The sequence below is a fragment of the Panicum hallii genome, chromosome 1 (genome assembly GCF_002211085.1).
Source record: "Panicum hallii strain FIL2 chromosome 1, PHallii_v3.1, whole genome shotgun sequence".
Classification (NCBI taxonomy): domain Eukaryota; kingdom Viridiplantae; phylum Streptophyta; class Magnoliopsida; order Poales; family Poaceae; genus Panicum; species Panicum hallii.
The window spans coordinates 47,288,973-47,308,061 of NC_038042.1; the positions used below are offsets into that span (position 1 = coordinate 47,288,973).

General features: G+C 48.1%; 5 protein-coding genes and 1 pseudogene across 5 annotated transcripts; 1 reads left to right on the forward strand and 5 right to left on the reverse strand.

The window, feature by feature from the left end:
- Positions 1–811: 811 nt before the first annotated feature.
- On the reverse strand, positions 812–2,595 carry LOC112874443 (E3 ubiquitin-protein ligase EL5-like). Its single transcript, XM_025937762.1, has one exon. It carries the CDS (start codon positions 2,515–2,517, stop codon positions 1,486–1,488), a length of 1,032 nt encoding a protein of 343 aa, XP_025793547.1. The 5' UTR covers positions 2,518–2,595; the 3' UTR covers positions 812–1,485.
- A 2,343-nt stretch (positions 2,596–4,938) lies between these two features.
- Positions 4,939–6,194, reverse strand: LOC112902877 (E3 ubiquitin-protein ligase EL5-like). The gene has a single exon (XM_025972067.1). The coding sequence runs from the start codon at positions 6,133–6,135 to the stop codon at positions 5,173–5,175; it is 963 nt and encodes a 320-aa protein (XP_025827852.1). The 5' UTR covers positions 6,136–6,194; the 3' UTR covers positions 4,939–5,172.
- Positions 6,195–8,505: 2,311 nt separating this feature from the next.
- Positions 8,506–9,677, reverse strand: LOC112897629 (annotated as a pseudogene).
- Positions 9,678–10,819: 1,142 nt separating this feature from the next.
- LOC112873806 (DNA repair protein XRCC3 homolog) lies at positions 10,820–12,163 on the forward strand. The gene has a single exon (XM_025936870.1). The coding sequence runs from the start codon at positions 10,872–10,874 to the stop codon at positions 11,763–11,765; it is 894 nt and encodes a 297-aa protein (XP_025792655.1). The 5' UTR covers positions 10,820–10,871; the 3' UTR covers positions 11,766–12,163.
- A 3,485-nt stretch (positions 12,164–15,648) lies between these two features.
- On the reverse strand, positions 15,649–16,470 carry LOC112897638. Its single transcript, XM_025965991.1, has 3 exons — positions 16,459–16,470; positions 16,153–16,287; positions 15,649–16,071 (listed from the first exon to the last, which is right to left on the reverse strand). Exons 1-3 carry the CDS (start codon positions 16,468–16,470, stop codon positions 15,649–15,651), a joined length of 570 nt encoding a protein of 189 aa, XP_025821776.1.
- Positions 16,471–16,678: 208 nt separating this feature from the next.
- Positions 16,679–17,393, reverse strand: LOC112897645 (protein ALP1-like). Its single transcript, XM_025966001.1, has 2 exons — positions 17,222–17,393; positions 16,679–17,133 (listed from the first exon to the last, which is right to left on the reverse strand). The coding sequence occupies exons 1-2, from the start codon at positions 17,391–17,393 to the stop codon at positions 16,679–16,681; spliced, it is 627 nt and encodes a 208-aa protein (XP_025821786.1).
- Positions 17,394–19,089: the final 1,696 nt, after the last annotated feature.

A 19,089-nucleotide genomic window follows, 5' to 3' on the forward strand; every position in this document is an offset into this window, starting at 1 on the left:
CATTTTCTGCAACTAAACATCCTGAATGAACACACATGGTGGATATACTTTCATTCTAAAAAAAGTTAGTGGCATTTCGACATTCATGTCACAGACATAGTTCGCGCGGGGACTAAACTTTTGCCATGCCCGAGGCCTCTCGGTCATGACAAAATTTTGATAAAATTTGACGGACCTCAAATTAAACATGCCATAGTTTTCTGAAATCAACAGTGGATTTCCTTGTGACATTAATCCGGTATATTGGCATAAAACGATTGGAGATACAAACTTAGCTTTAACAAAGGTGCAAGCAAAAGTTACATGCTTAAAACACTTGAACTTTCTGTATATATTCGCTCGCATATAGCATAAATCTTGACACACCTGTAGAACATCACAGTGCTTGTGTTGGAGCCATCTAAACCATTGAAGGGGCCAAACTTGCCCGGTTTTAACCGTTGGATGGCTCTGGTTATCCGATTTTGCAGATGAAGGTTGAAAATTAGATTTTTATGATAGTTTAAGGGTGTAAACTGGACTTTTCCCTTTTAGATATCAATCAATGGTGGATTTCCATATGACATTAATCCGGTGCATGCTAAATCTCGGCGACATCTCACGTACAACCTACCACCTCAAGGGTATTTATCAGTGGGCTTGACGGTAAAACACGGACAGCATATACTGCTATACAATAGCAAGTTAGAGATAGTTGATTGTTGCTTGATGCTTAAAAAGTTGGGAGATATAAACTTAGTTATAACAAAGGTACAAGCAAAAGTTCATGGGGACTATAAAACACCTGAAGTTTCCTTATATATTCGCCCTCATATAGCACAAATCTTTACACATGTAGAACATCACAATGCTTGTGTTGGGGCCATCTAAAACATTCAGATGAGATTTAGCTTTTTCCAACTGACCGTGTTTGCCCTAAAGGTTTGCTGCCTGTTTTTCCAAACACAGACACATGGAAGAGAAAATTACTTTTCCAGCTTTTGGGCACTGGCCTACTGCTCTATCGATCAACCGAGAACGATGAGTCGGCGCTTCTCCAATGATCTCCGCGGTTGGGAGCGCGAAGGACCGGCGGGAATTTGGCTCGATCTGACACTGGTTTTGGGCGTGCGGGTATTTTGGGACGTTGATTGGGCAGCTGTTGGAGAAGGGTTTTTCGTGTTTGGTGCCTAAACTAGATTTTTGAAAATTGTTTTGGACATATTTGGAGATGCTCTAATGAGCAGCCGCCCTCCGAAGCGACGCTCGCGTCGCCCCAAAAAAAAAGCGGCATACTCCTGTTAGACGCCCATGAATACTGGATACTTTTTTCCAACCTTATACGCCCATGAAAACTGGATGGAGGGAGTATAAAAGAACGTGCACATGCTACAGACTGAGACTGTACAAACGAAGTCTATGCACAGAGATCGAAAATTGTAACTGATCTCCGATCCGTGTCCGTCGACCGTTGGCGGTCGGCCCGCCGCAAGTCCGGTTCCGTCGCTATACGGCAGATCCCTGGGTTGCACCACCCTGCTCCACGTCGTCTCCTTCGCCGGCGCCGCCGCAGGAGCAAGAGGAACTCGCCCCAACCCCTTGCCTTCCGAAGCTCCACAGCCTCCGAAACGACCTCGGCCTCGCCGAGCCGGCCGGCGTCTTGGCCGCGTCGCGCAGGGTCGGCGCCGGCACGGCCAACGACTCCGGGATCTCGATCACCAGCACGGCCGTGGTGCCCGTCGAAGCGCTCGTGTCCCCGTCGGAGGCCACGGTCACCGCGGTGACCGCGCCCTGGTCGGACACCCCGAGAAGCACGCTGGCCGGCAGGTTCGCGGAGTAGTTGGCCGGCTCTGGCTGCACCGGACGGAGAGCCAAGGCAGGAGCGGGAGACGCGTCGGGCTTGGCGACGGTGAGCCGGCAGAGCGGGCAGGTGGTGTGGGACGCCAGCCACGTGTCGACGCACGCGGCGTGGAAGCCGTGGCCGCAGCGGGACAGGAACCGGGCCTCCTCGCCGTCCTCGAGCTCCGCGAGGCACACCGCGCACTCCGCCGCGTCCTCCTCCCTCGAACCCGGCGCCGCCTTGCGGTACACCGTGACCGGCAGGGAGCGCAGCACGTCCGGATTCACGCCCCGGGCGGCCCGGATCCCACCGCCGCCGCCCGCCGCCCCTCCGCCACGGCGCCGCGACGCCCGGGCGCCATGCCTGTCGGTGTCCCACGCGTCGAAGAAGTACTGGAGGGTGACGAGCCCGGCGGCGATGACCATGAAGATCAGGATAGTGCCGGCCACGGTGGCGATGCTGCCGGCCGTCATGACGGACCCAGCTGCCGCCGCCACGGGCGCCGTGGGAGGGCCGGCGGCGGCGGCGCCGCTCGGCCATGGCGAGTCCATGCTATCGTCGCTCGCGCCTGGGTGCGTCATGCTCGGACCACTTCGGTGTGTGGTGCGCGGCGAAGCGCAAGTGTATGCCGAGCAGTTGGGAGCTCGCGCAGATATACAAATACAAGAAGCCGGGGGGCGCACGAAGTGTCCGAGCATTGCCGTGATGGTGGGGAAATTGGCGTTGATGCGATGGGGCGCGTGCGCGGACGAGGAAGAAGGCGCCGAGAAGGAGGCTGCGGCTAGGCTTGAAACTCTTTGCTGGTGCTTTGCGCGCCTGGGCCAGGCTTTAGGCCGGCCGGCCGGTCAGCGGTGGCGACGAGACCGTTCCACGGTCGCGCGCGCCTCTCAGTGTCAGCTGCTGGCGTCTGGTAGTTGCAATGCACCGGTTTTTGATTGATTTGAGGCGACATATGGTTTTAATTTTGTGGAGAAGATCCTAATCTCTATTTTCTACTCAAATGAATAACATGATAGTTGTAGTTTCATCACATTAATTCAAAGATACCATCCACGTCTTTACTTGATTAATAACATGTTTGGAGCAAATTAGCTGCTATTGTTCCAAACTAATCTATATTTTCTACTCAAATGAAAGAACGAAATTGAGTAATTGACCCTCACAAAAAAAAGAATAAAGAGCAAACTTGTTGTCTAGGGATGAAATGGTCGGAAACCATCGGTGAAAGGCTCATCACTTTCACTTTCATATTTTTTTCATCGAAAATGAAAACGATACGATATTATCGAAAACGAAAATGGCATCGGTATTACAATAATTTTGGAAATGAAAATATACGATCGAGAACACATTGATAATGATCGAAACTTATCGAAACAATATTTTAAAAAAACGATAAATATGTCAAACTATAGAGCACAACTCTAACCATATGATTTGACACATTTTATGCACAAGTACTGATGGTTAAGATGTTAATCCAAATATCCATCCATCCATGACATGTATCTCATTTTATAGTACTAAAAATTTAAATATTAATCCCACCATCCAAGAAATTATTCATAGTCCTATGAATTCAGGTCGCTAGGTTGTGATTTAGGGTTAGAACAAATAAGTCATGACTCTAAAAGTATATATATGATATTTAATATGGATAGCAGGGGTGTTGGCTTTGTACGTGGATACGGTATTTCTATCGGTATGAAGGTCCTGACAATACGATAGTTCTCGAAAATGATCGGAGGATGCTCAAATTATTTTCGTTTTCACTTTCATATTATTTTACCATTTTTGCTTTTGTTTTTTATAATTATTTTTATTTTCATTTAGCCTTAAAAGTTGATAAAATCTTGAAAACCATTCTCGAAAATTGGAAATTATCATTTTCATTTTCACCATCGCAAAAATCTAAATGCTTTAACACCAGCGGTCAACATGGCACCTTATTCCTCTTGCAAAAGATGGCACCCGAAATGCTTGTTCTCTCCTTTTCTGCCATGAGTAAACGGCCATTTTCCATTTGACCGGTTGAAAGCTAACACGACAAATCGAACTGTGATTTTTGCCTTGATCGGCTGGTTTATTAAACTTAAAATTGACAGCGACATGGGCCAGAAAAGCTTAACATGCACGAGGATCATGAGATGCGTCAATGCGTGCAATGCATTCATCCATGTCACGGCTTGACTTCCAATCCGCTGGCTGCTTGTTGACATGGACGGACCGAGGACGACACGGTTGCGTACCAAGCAAAGACTTGGCAAGAAAGATTTGACGGTGTTGAGGTCGCCGCCGACAATGAGTTGCCGGTTATAGAATCTCCGGCGAAGTAAATAGACAAGTTAAACACGTCTCGCAAACTATCCCAAACTATTATGAGATGCCAGAGTTGAATAAGTATGTGCTAAATCTCGAATTATATCTTTTCTCTAAGATCTTCCTAAGTTTAATTTAAAAATAAAAAGGCATATGATTCTCGATGACGCAATCGCTATTGATTAGTCGAAAGAAGAGGGAAATAATAACATGTACCGCCGGTCCTTGAACTTGAACTTAGATTAGAGTGTCATCCCTATCCTCAAACTTTCAAAATACACATTTAGATTCTTAAATTTTATGGAAGATCCAAATCACAGTTGTTTAAGCTAAATTGAAAGTTATATAATTTATTTAAATAAAAAAATTATATACATACAAAAATAATTTATACCAGTTTACTTGTACAAATATATTCAAATATAAAAGATCTATATAAAAAATTGTAAAATAAGAAACTTATATAATCAAATTTGTAAAAAATAGAAAATAAAGGGCAATTTTGGAGGAAATATTGGGAAAAAAATATTCGGCATAAAGTTTTAAAACAAAATTTTGGAAAAAAATTAGAAAATATAAGAGTTGAGCAGAAATTTTGAAAAATAAAATTTGGACCCACATAAGTTGAACACTTTCATTTTATAATTTAAAAATATTGATTTGGACTTCACACGATACGATTAGCAAGTTTGAGTACTTAATGTGCATTTTGAAAATTTGGGAATCGGGATGACACCCTGAGGCAAGTTCGAGGACTGGCGGTTAGAACCCATGGATGCAGCAGAATGTAACTTATTGAGTTCACAAATGCTGACTGCTTTTTTTTAAAAAAAAAGAACAACACAAGTAGGCATTTTCTTTTGCCTTTTGGTTGCTCATTGACGGATCAACGGAGAACGATGAACAATTACATCATATGGAAGCTTGAAATCTAAGAATAAACAAAAAGAATGTACATACTCTATTCTAAAACTAAAAGAAATGGTATATTGAATAAAAAAAGAAATGGTATATTGACTGTATGTACATCTGCGCTATTGCAGAGAGCTCAGAAAATTGGTGTTGCTCTCCGGCCGGTCGGCGGTAGTGCTGGTGCCCTGCTCCAGGTCGGCTCCTTCGCCGGCACCGGCGCAGGAGCAGGAGGAGCTCGCCCCCGCCCCTTGCCTTCCGAAGCTCCACAGCCTCCTGAACGACGATCTCAGCCTCGCCGAGCCCGGCGACTTGGCGGCGTCGCGCTGGGGCGGCGCCGGCACGGCCGGCTCCGGGATCTCGATCGCCAGGACGCCCGTGGCGCCGGTGGAAGCGCCCTTGTCCCCGTCGGCGGTCACCGTCACGGCGTTGAGCGTGCCCCGGTCGGACACCCCGAGGAGCACGCTGGCGGGCAGTGTCGCGGCGTAGCTCGCGGGCTCCGGCGGCACCGGAGGGAGAAGCGCCGGGCGCGGCGGCGCATCGGGCTTGGTGACGGTGAGGCGGCAGAGCGGGCAGGTAGTGTGGGACGCGAGCCACGCGTCGACGCACTCGGCGTGGAAGCCGTGGCCGCAGCGGGGCAGGAACCGCGCCGCCTCGCCGTCCTCGAGCTCCGCGAGGCACACGGCGCACTCCACCGCGCCCTCCTCCGCCTCCTTGGAACCCGGCGCCGCCGCGCGGTACACCGTGACGGGCAGCGAGCGCAGCAGCTCCGGGTCGACGCCCCTGGTTCTGGTCCGGATCCCACGATCACTACCGCCACGGCGGCGCCGCCGCCGCGCGCTCGGCGCGTCTTCCTGGCGCCCCTCTCTGTCCCAGGCGTTGAAGCAGTACTGGAGCGAGACGAGGACGAAGGCGAAGACGACGAAGAGCAGGAGGATCCCCGCCACGGTGAAGATGCTGCCGAGCTTCATGGCACCCGCCGCGGCCGACACGGGCGGCGCGGGGGCGTCATCGGCGGCGCCGGCGCCGCCGCTCGGCTGCGACGAGCGCGCGGCCCCGGCGGCGCCTTGTTCGGAGTCTTGCGTCATGCTGCTCGACCGAACTGAACCCCCGGTTGGCACGGCTGGCAAGCGTGGGTGCTTGTCGATGGATCAAGCGAGCGCTCTCGAGCTTCGCGAGCTCGCACGCACCTATATATCCCAGGCAGGCGGTGGGAGCCCGAAGCGTTCGAGTGTGATGCCGTGGCGACGGGGGCAGAGAGGTCGACGCGGCGTGCGCGTGCGTAGCGTAGTGATGTGACGGGGGAGAGGGGGAAGAGAAGGCGCGGCGAAGCTGTGGCCTGGGGGGCGCTTGCACCTGGCTGCGGCCGCGCGGGCCGGCTTGGCGGCCAAGGCTCTTGCTCGTGGCAGCGTAGCGCGCAGCGCACTGGCCAGGCGAGGCGAGCGGGACCAGCTGGGTCCGCTGGTCAATGGCGACGGCGAGACCGCGACCGAGAGCGACGGAGATGGAGGCATCTTTGATTCTTCCACCGAGCACCAACGGTTCGTCCGTGCACTTTCTTTGGTTCTTCCTTTGGACGAAACGTGCGCGCGCGGTGGAGTGGTGGTTTTGGGTGGCCGGTTCGGTTAGTTTCGCCGCGCGAGTGAGGTCGCCGTCGTCGTCCGTGACTCCTGATATTGACTCGCGAGACCGCGCCGGTGTTTCCTTCCGGTACCGAATGTTGGCACCTTTTCCTATCTAAAGAAAAAAAAAGAATGTTGGCACCTTTTGCTTGCCGCATGCCCTGCATCTGAATTTAGCTACTCAGGTTAGCTAACGATTCAGAGACTGCATTGCATGTAGTATAAAAAGTTGCTTTTCTGCACCGTGAAAGAGTAAGATCGACCAGAATGTCTCCAGACCACTTGTAGTCAAGAGACTCACGATACCACTAAAAGAGTTCTTCTAGTTAGGGTACATATATGGCATCTTAGGCCCTCGCCAAGTAAAAGGCTGCCGCATCTTATCTCTTCTTCTAAAGCTCAATTCTTGCTTCTATTTGACCGGCTGAATGCGTGCAAAAACCGCAATGATCAATTTAAACTCTTCACGCGCAGTGTGTTATATAAAACACTAGAAAGAAAAGAAGGCATTCTTGTCAATCAACTAAATCTCGTTTATCTATCAATGGATGCCCTGCAACGTTGGATCTTCACGGAACGCACAAGATAGTTCTATGTGAAAATATATTTTCAGCCCGTGTTGCGAGTCAAGGTGGCAAAATTTTCTGAATTAGCGGAGCTCCGCGGGGACCCACCCTATTATCAGCAGGGATTGGGGAGAGTTTCCCCCGCGGGGAGGCCGGGGTGGGGTCGGGGGAGGAATTTGTCCCACGGGGATCCATGGGATCCGAGAAAAAAAACAAGGAAACTAATCAAAGAAGTCCGACAAATGAGCCCGATATATAGCATCCTGTGAAAATCCTAAAATGAACTAGAGCGATGGATGGAGGGAGGCATCTTGGATTCTTCCCCCGAGCACCAACGGTTTGTCCGTGCACTTTCTTTGGTTTTTCTTTTTCCTCTCCGACGCCACGTGAGCGCGCGGTGGAGTGGTGGTTTAGGTTGGCCGGACACCAGTTAGTCTCGCCACGATTGTGAGGTCGCCGCCGTCCGTGACTCGTGACGATGCTCAAGCGACCGCGCCGGTGGTTCCTTCCGGTACCGGGTATCCGCACCGTGGCCGCACCTTTTGCTTTCTGCATGCCTGCATCGGAATTTGTCTACACAGGTTAGCTAACGATTCAGATACTGCATTGCTTGGAGTATAAAAGTTAGTACTTCGTCTCTGCACCGCGAAGAGTAAAATCGACCAGAAATGTCTCCAGATCACTTGTAGTCAAGATACCACTAAAAAGGTTTCGTCGGGTCAGGGTACATATATGTCATATTATTCCTCGGCAAATAATCTTCTCTCTTCTTCTAAAACTCAATCCTCACTTCTATTTGACCAGTTGGATGCGTGGAAAACCGCTTAACCGCAATGGTCAATTTGAACTCTTCACTGCAGTGTGTTATAAAAAACTAGAAAAAAGTATGATTGGTACCCTCCGATTAAGATCCTATTCGGATCCACCCAGCAAATCTATTAGCCGGCTACTTGAAATTAATTAAGTTGGACTAGCTAATCGAATAGATATATAGCTTGTTAGAAGGGTTTTAGCTGCGCATTACCTAGTCCCGTTTGCATCCATCCTGATTAAATTAGCTACGCTAGTGGATCCAGGTATACCCTAACTATCGTGATATTTCGGTTTTCAACTGTGAACTATAAAAACGGACACCGAGTCTCATCGTACCGTTGAAATCAGACAATGCTTCAAGCGTGCGTGCGTGGATGTAAACATCCGCGTCCGTAATGTGTTTTAATGTGAGTTGAACAGTACCCTAAATTTATGCAAAACAATTTGCAAGAACAGATTAACTTTGACATTGAAGATGGCGAGGGAGCATCGATGAATTTCTTCTTGCAAAGTACTCGAGATTACAGGGGAACCAAGGAATACGAGTACAATGCATTGCTTGCTGGCAATGAAAAGACTCCGAAAGAATAAAACTACAACTACACGAATCAAATTTGACAGGAACCAGAAGCTCCTTGTGAATCAGCCACCACTGTGAGCTGCTCCACTCCTGTGCTGCTGACGACAAGGGCGATGAGCCAGGGTACTCTGCTTTTCCGGCGGCAGGAGGCTCCGCCGCGTCCTCCTCGGCGAACCACCTGTGCTGGAGCGCGTCTGCCGCGGTGAGCCTCTCGCAGGGGTTGTAGCTTAGCAGGCCGGCGAGGACCTCGCGCCCGGCCAGCGACAGCATGCCGTCGAAGGCTTCCGGCCCCATCGGCAGCTGCACGAGGATGTCCTCCGCCGTGCACCCCATGAACAGGGGCATGCCGATGAGGAGCTCGGCAATGACGCACCCCAGCGCCCACATGTCCACGGCCGGCCCGTAGCAGCGGATGCCCATCAGCTGCTCCGGCGCGTTGTACTGCGTCGTGCCCGGGCGCCGCTCCGGGTACGCCTTGCCGAGGGGCCTCGCCGGCGACGCGCACCCGAAGTCGCGGACCTTCAGGGCGCCACCGGCGCCGACGAGGATGTTGTCGGGCTTGTTGTCCCGGTGGATGGCCCGGCGCCGTGCATCCGCTCCACGGCGCCGAGGAGCTGCCTCACGCACGCGCGCGCCTCGGCCTCGGAGAAGGGCCGGGTGAGCCGGGGCTGGAGGCTGGGCCCGTCGAACTCCATGACGAGGAACAGGTCCCCCGTCGCCTCGTCGGCGGCGACGCCCCTGAGCTCCACGATGGAGGGGTGGCCGCGGCACGCTTCGAGGCAGCCGGCCTCGCGGAGGACGGCCGCGCGGAGGTGCGCCGCGCCGTCCTCGCCGTCGCCCTCGCCGCCTTGGATCCACTTGACGGCCACCGTCTCGCCCGTGCGGCGGTCCCGCGCCTTGGCCACGACGCCGAAGGTGCCCTCCCCGATCTCCTCGACCATCTCGTAGTCGTCGATGCTCCCGAACTGGAAGAGCGCCTCCGCGGGACAGGCGGGTCCGCCGACGAGCGCCGGACTCTCGAGGCCTGCGGCGGCCGCCGCCGCCGCCATGATCATCAGAGCTGGATTGAGCCTTGGCGAGCCGAGAGTGTGGAGAACGAGAGATGAAACATGCTGCGGCGCGGGTGTCTCCCCTCAAAAACCTCTCTATATATAGGCGCCTCCAATTCGGAGTCGGATTTATGTAGAGGCGTGATGCATCGCCCGGACTTTCGCCAGCAACCAACTCTGCCGACCCCTCCAAACCACCAATCCGAACTCCGAAAGGAACACGGAAAATTGATGCCATCTCGGATTGAGATTGAGATATGGTGTTGCCTTGCTCGTGCGCTTCCTTCTCCAGTTCGGTTTCTCCGAGGTTGGCATTTTGGTTAGTTTTCGACGTTATCAGACACTTTTTCTTTGTGAATAGCTCTAGCATGTCTAGGATTTTTTTAATCAAGATCGACCTTATTTTATTTTAATTGAGTTTGGGTGGCACTGCCTATCTTACATGATTCTCCTACTCGCGGGAGTTTTGGTACAATTATTCGTGCATGGAGCATCTCTAGCACATCCTCATAATACATATCGTTAATCAAAGGGAGCATGAGGAACTAATATTATAAAAAAAAACGAGGAACTAAACACACATACACTTGCGCGTGTTAGAGCACAAGGAAGTGACTTGTAGGGTATTTGAATACCCTTGAATTATCTTGTATGTGGATTTTTATGATTTTCTTTCTTTTAAATTGGGCGAGTTTGTTGTTTGATAATTGGCGGATTTTTAGAGTTCATGATAGCCCTCTATCTCCATGTAAAATTTTGCTTCACTGTGAACAATTATGCCCGGGCCTTTACTTGTAACTGGGAATACCCCCTTTGTCTGAACTCAGTTGCTAGTCATTTTTAGTAGTATTATGCTTGGTAGTTTTTTTATTTGTGCTATTCCCTTTGTATTTTTAGTAGCACAGTTCGATGATGTCAAGAAAATATAATTGAAGAGAGAGAGAGAGAGAGAGAGAGAGAGAGAGAGAGAGAGAGAGAGAGAGAGAGAGAGAGAGAGAGAGAGAGAGAGAGAGAGATTATTGAAAACCAAGACAACTGGGCTAGGCCCAACGCCCCAACCTTTATCCATCGCACAAATATCAGCCCAAGTGCCAAAAAAAGATTTCCTCATCCAAGCGGGAAAGTACCTGCGACACTTCAAAACCAGATTCCGAGCGAAACCCCAATCCCCTTTGGCGGCGAAGCTCGCCGGCGATGCGGCCGCCAGCGCCTAGGCCCCCTGCTGCCTCCTCCTCGTCCTCCTACAGCCAGCGCGAGCCCCGCCCAGAGAACCCGCTCCTCCTCCTCCCTTCGTGCCGCGCCGCCAAGCTCTCCCTCGGCTGCCCCCTCCTCGACCGCCTTCTCTCCGGCGGCCTCCCCGCCGCCTCCGTCACCGAGATCGCCGGAGAGTCCGCCTCCGGCAAGACCCAGCTGTGCCTCCAGCTCGCCCTCCTCGCGCCCCAGTCCCCGCTCTCCGCCTCCGCCCTCTTTCTCCACTCCGACCTCCCCTTCCCCCTTCACCGCCTCCGCGGCCTCGCCCCCAAATCCCGCCCTGATATCCTCGACCACGTCCTCGTCGCCGCCGCGCACTCCCCCACCGACCTCCTCTCCCTCCTCTCCCGCGCCCAGCGCCTGCTCGCCAACCCCGGCCGCTCCCCGCACCGCCTCCCCATCCGCCTCATCCTCCTCGACTCCATCGCCACCCTCTTCCGCGCCGACTTCGACGCCTCCCCCGCCGACCTCAAGCGCCGGTCCGCGCTCTTCTTCCAGATATCCGCGAAGCTCAAGGAGCTGGCCTACAGGCACCACTGCGTCGTGGTGGTGACCAACCAGGTCGTGGACGTGGTGGAGGGCGACGCCGGGAACACCGTGGCGTGGTCGTCGGGGCGCCGGGTCAGCCCCGCGCTCGGGATTGCGTGGGCCAACTGCGTCAACACGCGGCTGTTCCTGACGCGGGAAGTGGACGGCGCCAGCGGGATCGCGAGGAGGCGGATGAAGGTGGCGTTCGCGCCGCACCTGCCGGAGCGAGCGTGCGAGTTTGTGATACGGAGGGACGGCGTGTTTGGCGTCGAGCCAGCGGGAGAGGTAGGCGCTCCTGTTCTTGGATAAATGTGTGGCCATTACCTTTTCGATGAAATGTACCTGTGGTGCTTGGTTTGAGCACGGTGTAAAAGATCTTGCCATTTTACTTGAATTATGTAATGGATGGAAAGCAATGTAAATTAAAATTTTGTTGCAACACAAAGTGCAGCTTGTTAAACTCGTCTGGGAATTGAACAACCATGTTGGTAAAAAACATCATAGCCCCTAGATTAAAACATCATAGCTCCCAGATTGAAGCCTAGAATCAGGAACAATTAGGTTGTTGTATTCTTGAATGCTCCTAGATTGAAACGTGCTAGCCATGTAGACGAATGCGCTAATGTAATTTATTGTTTTAGCGAAAAATTCCTAATTTTATTAATGATATATTTGCCATGTCATGTGAGTGTGTGGAGCCTATTGCTAATTTGTTGCTGACACAGTGCACTGTAGTACCATCAAATCAGTTACCGGTGCTAGACTTCAATAGTGTGCAAGTGCTTATGATGCTACCAACAGTAATATACCATCCGAAGATGTGGGTTATCTTCCAGTTGAAACATTTGCAGCTTGCATTAATTAAATTAAATAACTGTACCTGGAAAGATGATGGCATGCTTGAATTTGTGCGTAACAATGATAAAGACTCAATGAAACTTACATGATCAGCAAAATGAAAAATGTTCAATATAAGCACACCATGTGAAGATCGAAGAGTATACCTAATGAAAGAATTGACTGTGGTCTTTGGGAAGTAGCACCAGGTTTGATTATTGAATATCACTTAGTCTGATAAGGGGAAGCACACTTCTAAAAATAGTAATTATTCTACACAAAGAGATTTTGCTGCAGCAGTGGTAGAATTTATCAGATCCACCATCAACATATTGTTTTTCTTGGTGGTACATGACAGACATCCTCAATTGCAGTTGAGGTTTGGGTCCGTATGAATAAATTATTGCCATATTACTGCTTTGAGAAAAGAATAACAAATCTAATCGATGTTATTGCACAGTTAATGAGAAAAAACTGGTAAGTAAAAAAAAAGTGAAGCTGGCCGTCATTGTTTGTATCTAACATTTCAGTTCAACATCTAAAAAAAATTCCAGTTCTAAATTGTGTTGTACATTTTACTTTAATTGTATACGGTTGATACTTCTAACATTACTTTGCAACTGAAGCATGCTTTAACACACTTGAAGTATTGTTATGTTACTCAAGGTACCCTGTTCCAGAAAACAGGAGTAACCTAACTGTCATACATCTAAACTTCATTGTTGAAGTTTCCAGCACAACATGCTTCTATACAAATGTTCATTCATTTCCTTCCTGAATCAGATCAGTGGAAATATCTTCAATTAGTCAATTGTTTGGACAAGTGAGATATCTCATGTGAACAGTTCTGGAGGCAATTCAATGAATTCTTCTGTTATTTTAACTTCATCATAGCAGCCAATTCAATGGGCCACTACCTTTGTTGTCTTAATTTTATCATAGCAGCCCTCCAGTGCCACCGCATACAGCAAAATTTTTTAACCAAATGTCTTTTGCTCAAAGCTTTTCTAGGTAGGCAGTTCAAGCCTATGATGGTCTGAGATGACTAGGAAGATACCTGGGTAGTAATGTCATTGTTGGTAGTTGACTTTCTTAGTATATCCTTTTTTTTCTTTCATTCAACAGCTGGTTCTATAGTTTGGTATTTAGGTTGAATAAAATGTAGCTCAGCAATTCACCATTTGAGCTTGGTGTAAGCTTAACAGAACGAACAAAATGACTCCATTAGCTTCGCGTCGTGGGTTAATCAGACTTGGAAATGTGAACTTCAGTCTTGGGTTCAGTGCTCTTGGCTACAGTAAGCCTATCGGATTATTGGATAGCCAAGCAACCAGTTTGCAAAAGTTCCATTGTTCGATCAAACTCTTAAGAGATAAGTGGATGGAGCCAAGCAACTAATTCACAGAAGTGGATGGTCTGCCGGCAACCATCACTGTTGCATAATTAAGTTATTCAGCCTTCTACATCAAACCTGCTTTAGTTAGGTTGATCGGAGCAAGATAACTGGTGAACAGGACCATGCAATTTGTAAGCTCCCAAAGCTGTCTTATAGGACAGCCATGTTAAGTCTTCAAGGACCTGCAGTAAATTTCAGGTTAGTGCATTGTTTTTAACTCGGGTGTGATCTCCATATATGGCAAGCTAATCATCATGCAGAGCACATCAAGCAACAGTTCAGAGGCGCCAGGCACATACAAAAGTTCCTACAAAGTGATCAGACTAGAAAGACACACACAAAAAAAAAGCACAAGCAAATCATCCCTAGCCATGTATCTGCAAATATGTTAAGGTATGTTCACTGCAAGCCAGCGCTTTTGCATATATCCTTATAAGTCTAGGGGGAGGAACCACTTTCTGATCATTTGTTCATATCATTTTTAGGCTGACCTGAGTCCATGGATATGCAGATGGATAAGGTTGAGTTCAACTCAAACTTGTCGCTCCAGCAGTCATATCCTCCAAAGCTTCCAACAATATTTTCTTGCAGCTACTGTCGTCAGAAGTTCCAGAGTGCTCATGCTTTATGTGGCCACCAGAATGCGCATAAGCTCCAGCATAGCCTTGGGAAGAGGAATCGAGAGGCTTTTCTGGCAGTAAGACAAGGGAAAGATGAAAATGCTGGGATGGAGGGAAGCTCTGCACTCTCTGCTGAAGCTGGCAGCAATGTTCCGAGAGGAAAGAAGCAACGTGACGAGGTTTGCCAAGTACTGCAAGGATCAGGTGGTTCAACATCATCTAGCACAATGATCCAGAAATTTCTTCAACAGGAAGTATTCTTTTTACTTATCAGAGAAACATGTTCTCCTTTTTACTTATCAGTGAAACAAAAACAATGTTCCTCTGCTGTATTCTGTTTTTCACGGAATGCATCAGTAGCCCCACTTAACCATCTGTTTCAAAAATTCTGATGTTGAGGCTTCTAGAATTTTGCCCTATGGTTTTGTTTTGCACATGGTTAACATTCTTTTTCTTTGACAGCAGCAGTCCCGTGTTGTGAGGAATCCTTGTGTGGTTACTTCAGTGCGGTTTTCTTTCTTGTCTCTGGTACGAGTGGAAATTATGAGTGCGGTTTTTGCTCTATTGCAGCGCTGCAGAGCACTCCAGCTGGTAAGTGGAGCTATCGTAGGCTCGTAGCAGTCGGATTCAGATAGCAGATTGCTTCAACTCTGCATGTGGTGCGAGAGGTCTCGGTCCTGTTGCCCTTGCAGGAAATCTCTTTGTAATTTGTGAGCCTCCGGATGGTGACTCTGTGGTTCCGTTGCATGGTTACATGACGAACAGTACCCGTCACCACGACGCTGCGGGGTTCAGGGGTCCAAACTCTTCGGTATTGTTTGGTTGAGGAGTGAAGTGGAACGGAGCGGCTCCCTCCTAGATTTTAGAAACGGAGCCGTTCTATTCCGTGTTTGGTAAACTGGAACAAAGCGGTTCTATTTTTTGTTTGGTTGCAAAGTGAACTGGAACAGAGCGGCTCCATCCTGTGTTTGGTTGAGGAGTCAAGTGAAGTAGAAAATAATCACATTCTCATATCTTAACTAAATAATCAATCAAAAAATACTAATAACATCATAACATCATAACATATAATCCAAAGATTACAGCTCCTTAAGATCCATCATAACATAACATATAGAATAAACCACAAGTCATCACGACATGCATATAATCCAAAGTGCCTTGTTCATGGATACAATCAAAAGCATGACATACAAGTTCATGTCACCCAAAATAAAGTCTTGCTATCATTTGCTAATTAGCAAGCCTACATATTAGCATTAATGAACTCAGTAACCATGGAGAGCTTGTACAACAATGGCGCATCCACAAAGCCATGTGCAACATTAGGATGGTTCAACTATTTAGCCTTTTGCTCAAGCTCAAAACCAGGAAGGCTATCCACAGCTCCAAACAAACCCGGTGGCAAATCTTTCTTTGATGCTACATCTCGTATGGCACTAGCTAGGGTTTGAGTACCATGATCAAAGGCTTGAACCAGAGGATCAGCTCCATTGTCATCCTTCTTAGCTCTCTTGGAGGGCCTATTGCCTGAAGCCGCCGTGTCATCTTTATCAATAGTAGAACTAGATGGTGTCCCAATATTCATCTCATCCTTTTGTGTACCATCTTCAACATCTACAGCAAGAGGTTCACTTGAGGTCTTCACAAATTGCCCTGTTGCAACACTATCACCAAAGATTGTAGCTAGATTGCCATAGTATGGAAGAGGTTTGTTTATGTACTCATCATCACCCTTGTTTCTCTGCTTTCCGCTCTCATCCTATTATTGGACAAGGTAATTAGTACCTATAGGATAACAATAATGATAAAAGAAAATATACAAGTACAATAAAGTTATTACCTTAAAATGACTTGTGTACATCTCATGATCATATTGGATGATAAAGTTCTCTTCATCCCAAACAGCACCACTCTTGCTCCTAAGTTGATTGATCCTAATGTTCTTTTTCTTCAATGTTTTCAAGTGGTTGGAAATCTGTTCATGTGTTCTATTGATCTTAAAATGTTCATTCAAAGTCTTAGCACAAGCGTTGAGATGAACTCTCTTGAAACCACTTGATGTTTTGGAACCATCAGCTACAAGATTAGCAAGAAAAGTTTGCACAAAAGTGGACTGACTTGCTGTTCAAACAGTGCCACCTTTTACCTCTCCCTCCATTGTATCAAGCTTTAAATTGAAAGAAAATTAAACTAAATTTCAGCAATATAAATAGTACAAAGTAAATCTGATTTCATCATTAAATGAAACAACAGATACATAGGTTCATAGAAAAAAAATACATAGGTTCATAGAAACAAAACATACATAGCCTCATACAAATAAAAGAGTACATAGGTTCATGCAAACAAATAAAAAGATACATAACTCATGAAGTATTGGAATAATATTGCTGACGGTCTGCCCACATGGCATTGGTAAGTTCTTGCCTAAAATTAACCATGAAGGTATATTCCGTTGCTTGTCCATATGTTGATGTTTGATGGGTAATAATAGGGAGGTCATCACTTTCAGATATAATCAAATCATCACCGCCATCTTCTATGACCCAATTATGAATAATGCAAGCAGCAACAACAACTTCTACTTGGGTAGGAAAGGGAAAAAATGGTATTGCATCATCAAGAATTTTGAATCGCCTCTTCAAAGAACCAAATGCATGCTCTACTGTAACCCTGAGAGATGAGTGCCTAAGGTTGAACAATTCCTTCTCATTTTGTACGGGGTTGCTGCCCCACTCATTCAAGTGGTACCTCACACCACGATAAGGAGGCAGAAAACCCGGTTTGGCTCCATATCCGGCATCAACTAGGTAGAACTTGCCTCATATAAGGATATGTATGTGAGGTACACTAGTCATTATATACAGTGGGTTAGTGTAAATGAGCTACTCAAATTTTATTTATTGTACCTTCGGGAACACGAAGACCATTTGGGCGTTCTAAAGCATCTCGTAAAATTGAGGCGTCATGGGCTGTTCCCTCCCAACCAGCTGTAACAAATGTGAACCGTAGATCAAAGTCTACGGCTGCCATTATATTTTGCGTAGTATAACTCTTCCTACCACGAAATGCAGCCTCCATTTCCTTAGGAACAGACGCTCGAATATGTGTGCCATCAATAGCTCCAATACAATCCTATTTTAGCATTACAAGAATGTGTAAGGCCTCAAAAGTGTACCTAGAATCAATAAAATTTGTGCAAACAAACCAACCACTACCTTAAAATAAGGATCCCATCGTGGGTTCCCTTGAATTTTAGATGGTGTCGCCGATGATGGTGGCTTAATGAAGTCGTTGCGTAGCTCTCCAATTGCATGAAGCACTTTATTGAAGTACCGACTAACGGTTTCTCCGGACCTACCAAAATTAGTGGCAACTACCCTATTCCTAACATTGTGGCCAATTGTGTGCAAAAACATAGCAAATTGCTGCTCAACACACATGTGTATAGTGTCTTCTAATAAACCTCTATCCCTAAAAAGTTTACAAAAGCGAAAGAACGATGCTCTATTAAGCCTAAGCATATTGACACAAGTAACATCATTCTTCCAAATTTTATCATTAAGGTACTCAAACCTCCTCCTATCCCTCTCATCAATTGGAGCATATCTAATTTGTCCTACGGGTGTATGACCATGGCGTTTTCTTTTTCTACTTTTAATAACCATTGCCATCATCGAAAGCAACACATGAGCAGCAGCTATAAAGACAATAAGCTGATCGTCCTCATCCATCTATATATTATTAGACAACAAAGAAAAATTACCAATCCACAACACATGAAGATAATATAATCCATTGTTAATGTAGAGGTATGTTTCGTGTTAGAAGTATACCTTAGCTGCAGTTGTTCCTGACTGAATTAGTATACCTTAGCTGCAGTTGTTTCGTGTTAGAAGTATCCAATCTGATTTCCCTATTCAAAATAAAAGACATGAATTAGTTGCTAATCAATAAAGACTTAAAATGAGGGAGAAGGAGGCCATGGCGTAGGGAGGAGGAGGAGGCCGGCCATGGTGTAAGAATGAGGGAGAAGGAGGAGGCGGCGCGGCGGGGGAGGAGGCGGTGCGGCAGGGGGAGGAGGAGGCGACGCGGGGGAGGAGGCGGCGGCGCAGCAGGGGGAGGAGGAGGCGGCGGTGCGGGGGAGGAGGAGGCCATGGCGCGGGGGAGGAGAAGGCGGTGCAAGGAGGAGGCGGCGGCGCAGGGGAGGAGGCGGCCATGGAGCACGGGAGGGGGAACGAACCTGGACGGGAGAGCGAGGCGAGGCAGGAGCGAGTGCGGAGCGGAGCGGCTCCATCCGTCCGATTTTCTGGAGCGGCCTCGTTCGGTATCTGGGGAGAATATTCTCCGTCGGGAGCCGCTCCGCTCCACTAGTGTGGCAACCAAACATCTGCAAAAGTAGGATGGAACGGCTCCGTTCCACTTTGCTCCTCAACCAAACACTACCTTCGATCAGGTTCATGCCCTTGTGCCCAAATCCACCGGCATGCATGAACTTTGTTGTTTTACCTTCAATGATCTTGCCCTGCTCTTATATAATATATATGGCTCCCTCCTCCGATCCACTTGGCTGGCTATATCTCCCAAGGAGACCCCTGTAAGCCCACCAAAACATTCGGGATCTCCTCGATACCTAATCCCACTTCTGCTAATCTCTTGTTGACGACTTTGATGCAAAATTTTAGTGCAGCGTATATTATCAACATTTTTTTATATTCTTGAAATTGTTGAGTTGTTCGGGCTAAGGCAATGGTTCACGGGATTGAGGTGTTGGCAT

Coding starts and splice junctions, on each gene's coding strand:
- LOC112873806 (XM_025936870.1), top strand. CDS start 10,872: ATGCGGCCGCCAGCGCCTAGGCCCCCTGCTGCCTCCTCCTCGTCCTCC.
- LOC112902877 (XM_025972067.1), bottom strand. CDS start 6,135: ATGACGCAAGACTCCGAACAAGGCGCCGCCGGGGCCGCGCGCTCGTCG.
- LOC112897638 (XM_025965991.1), bottom strand. Junction 16,072..16,152: donor TGTACACAAGTCATTTTAAG/GTAATAACTTTA, acceptor GTCCAATAATAG/GATGAGAGCGGAAAGCAGAG.
- LOC112874443 (XM_025937762.1), bottom strand. CDS start 2,517: ATGCTCGGACACTTCGTGCGCCCCCCGGCTTCTTGTATTTGTATATCT.
- LOC112897645 (XM_025966001.1), bottom strand. CDS start 17,393: ATGGAGGCTGCATTTCGTGGTAGGAAGAGTTATACTACGCAAAATATA. Junction 17,134..17,221: donor TGGTCTTCGTGTTCCCGAAG/GTACAATAAATA, acceptor TCCTTATATGAG/GCAAGTTCTACCTAGTTGAT.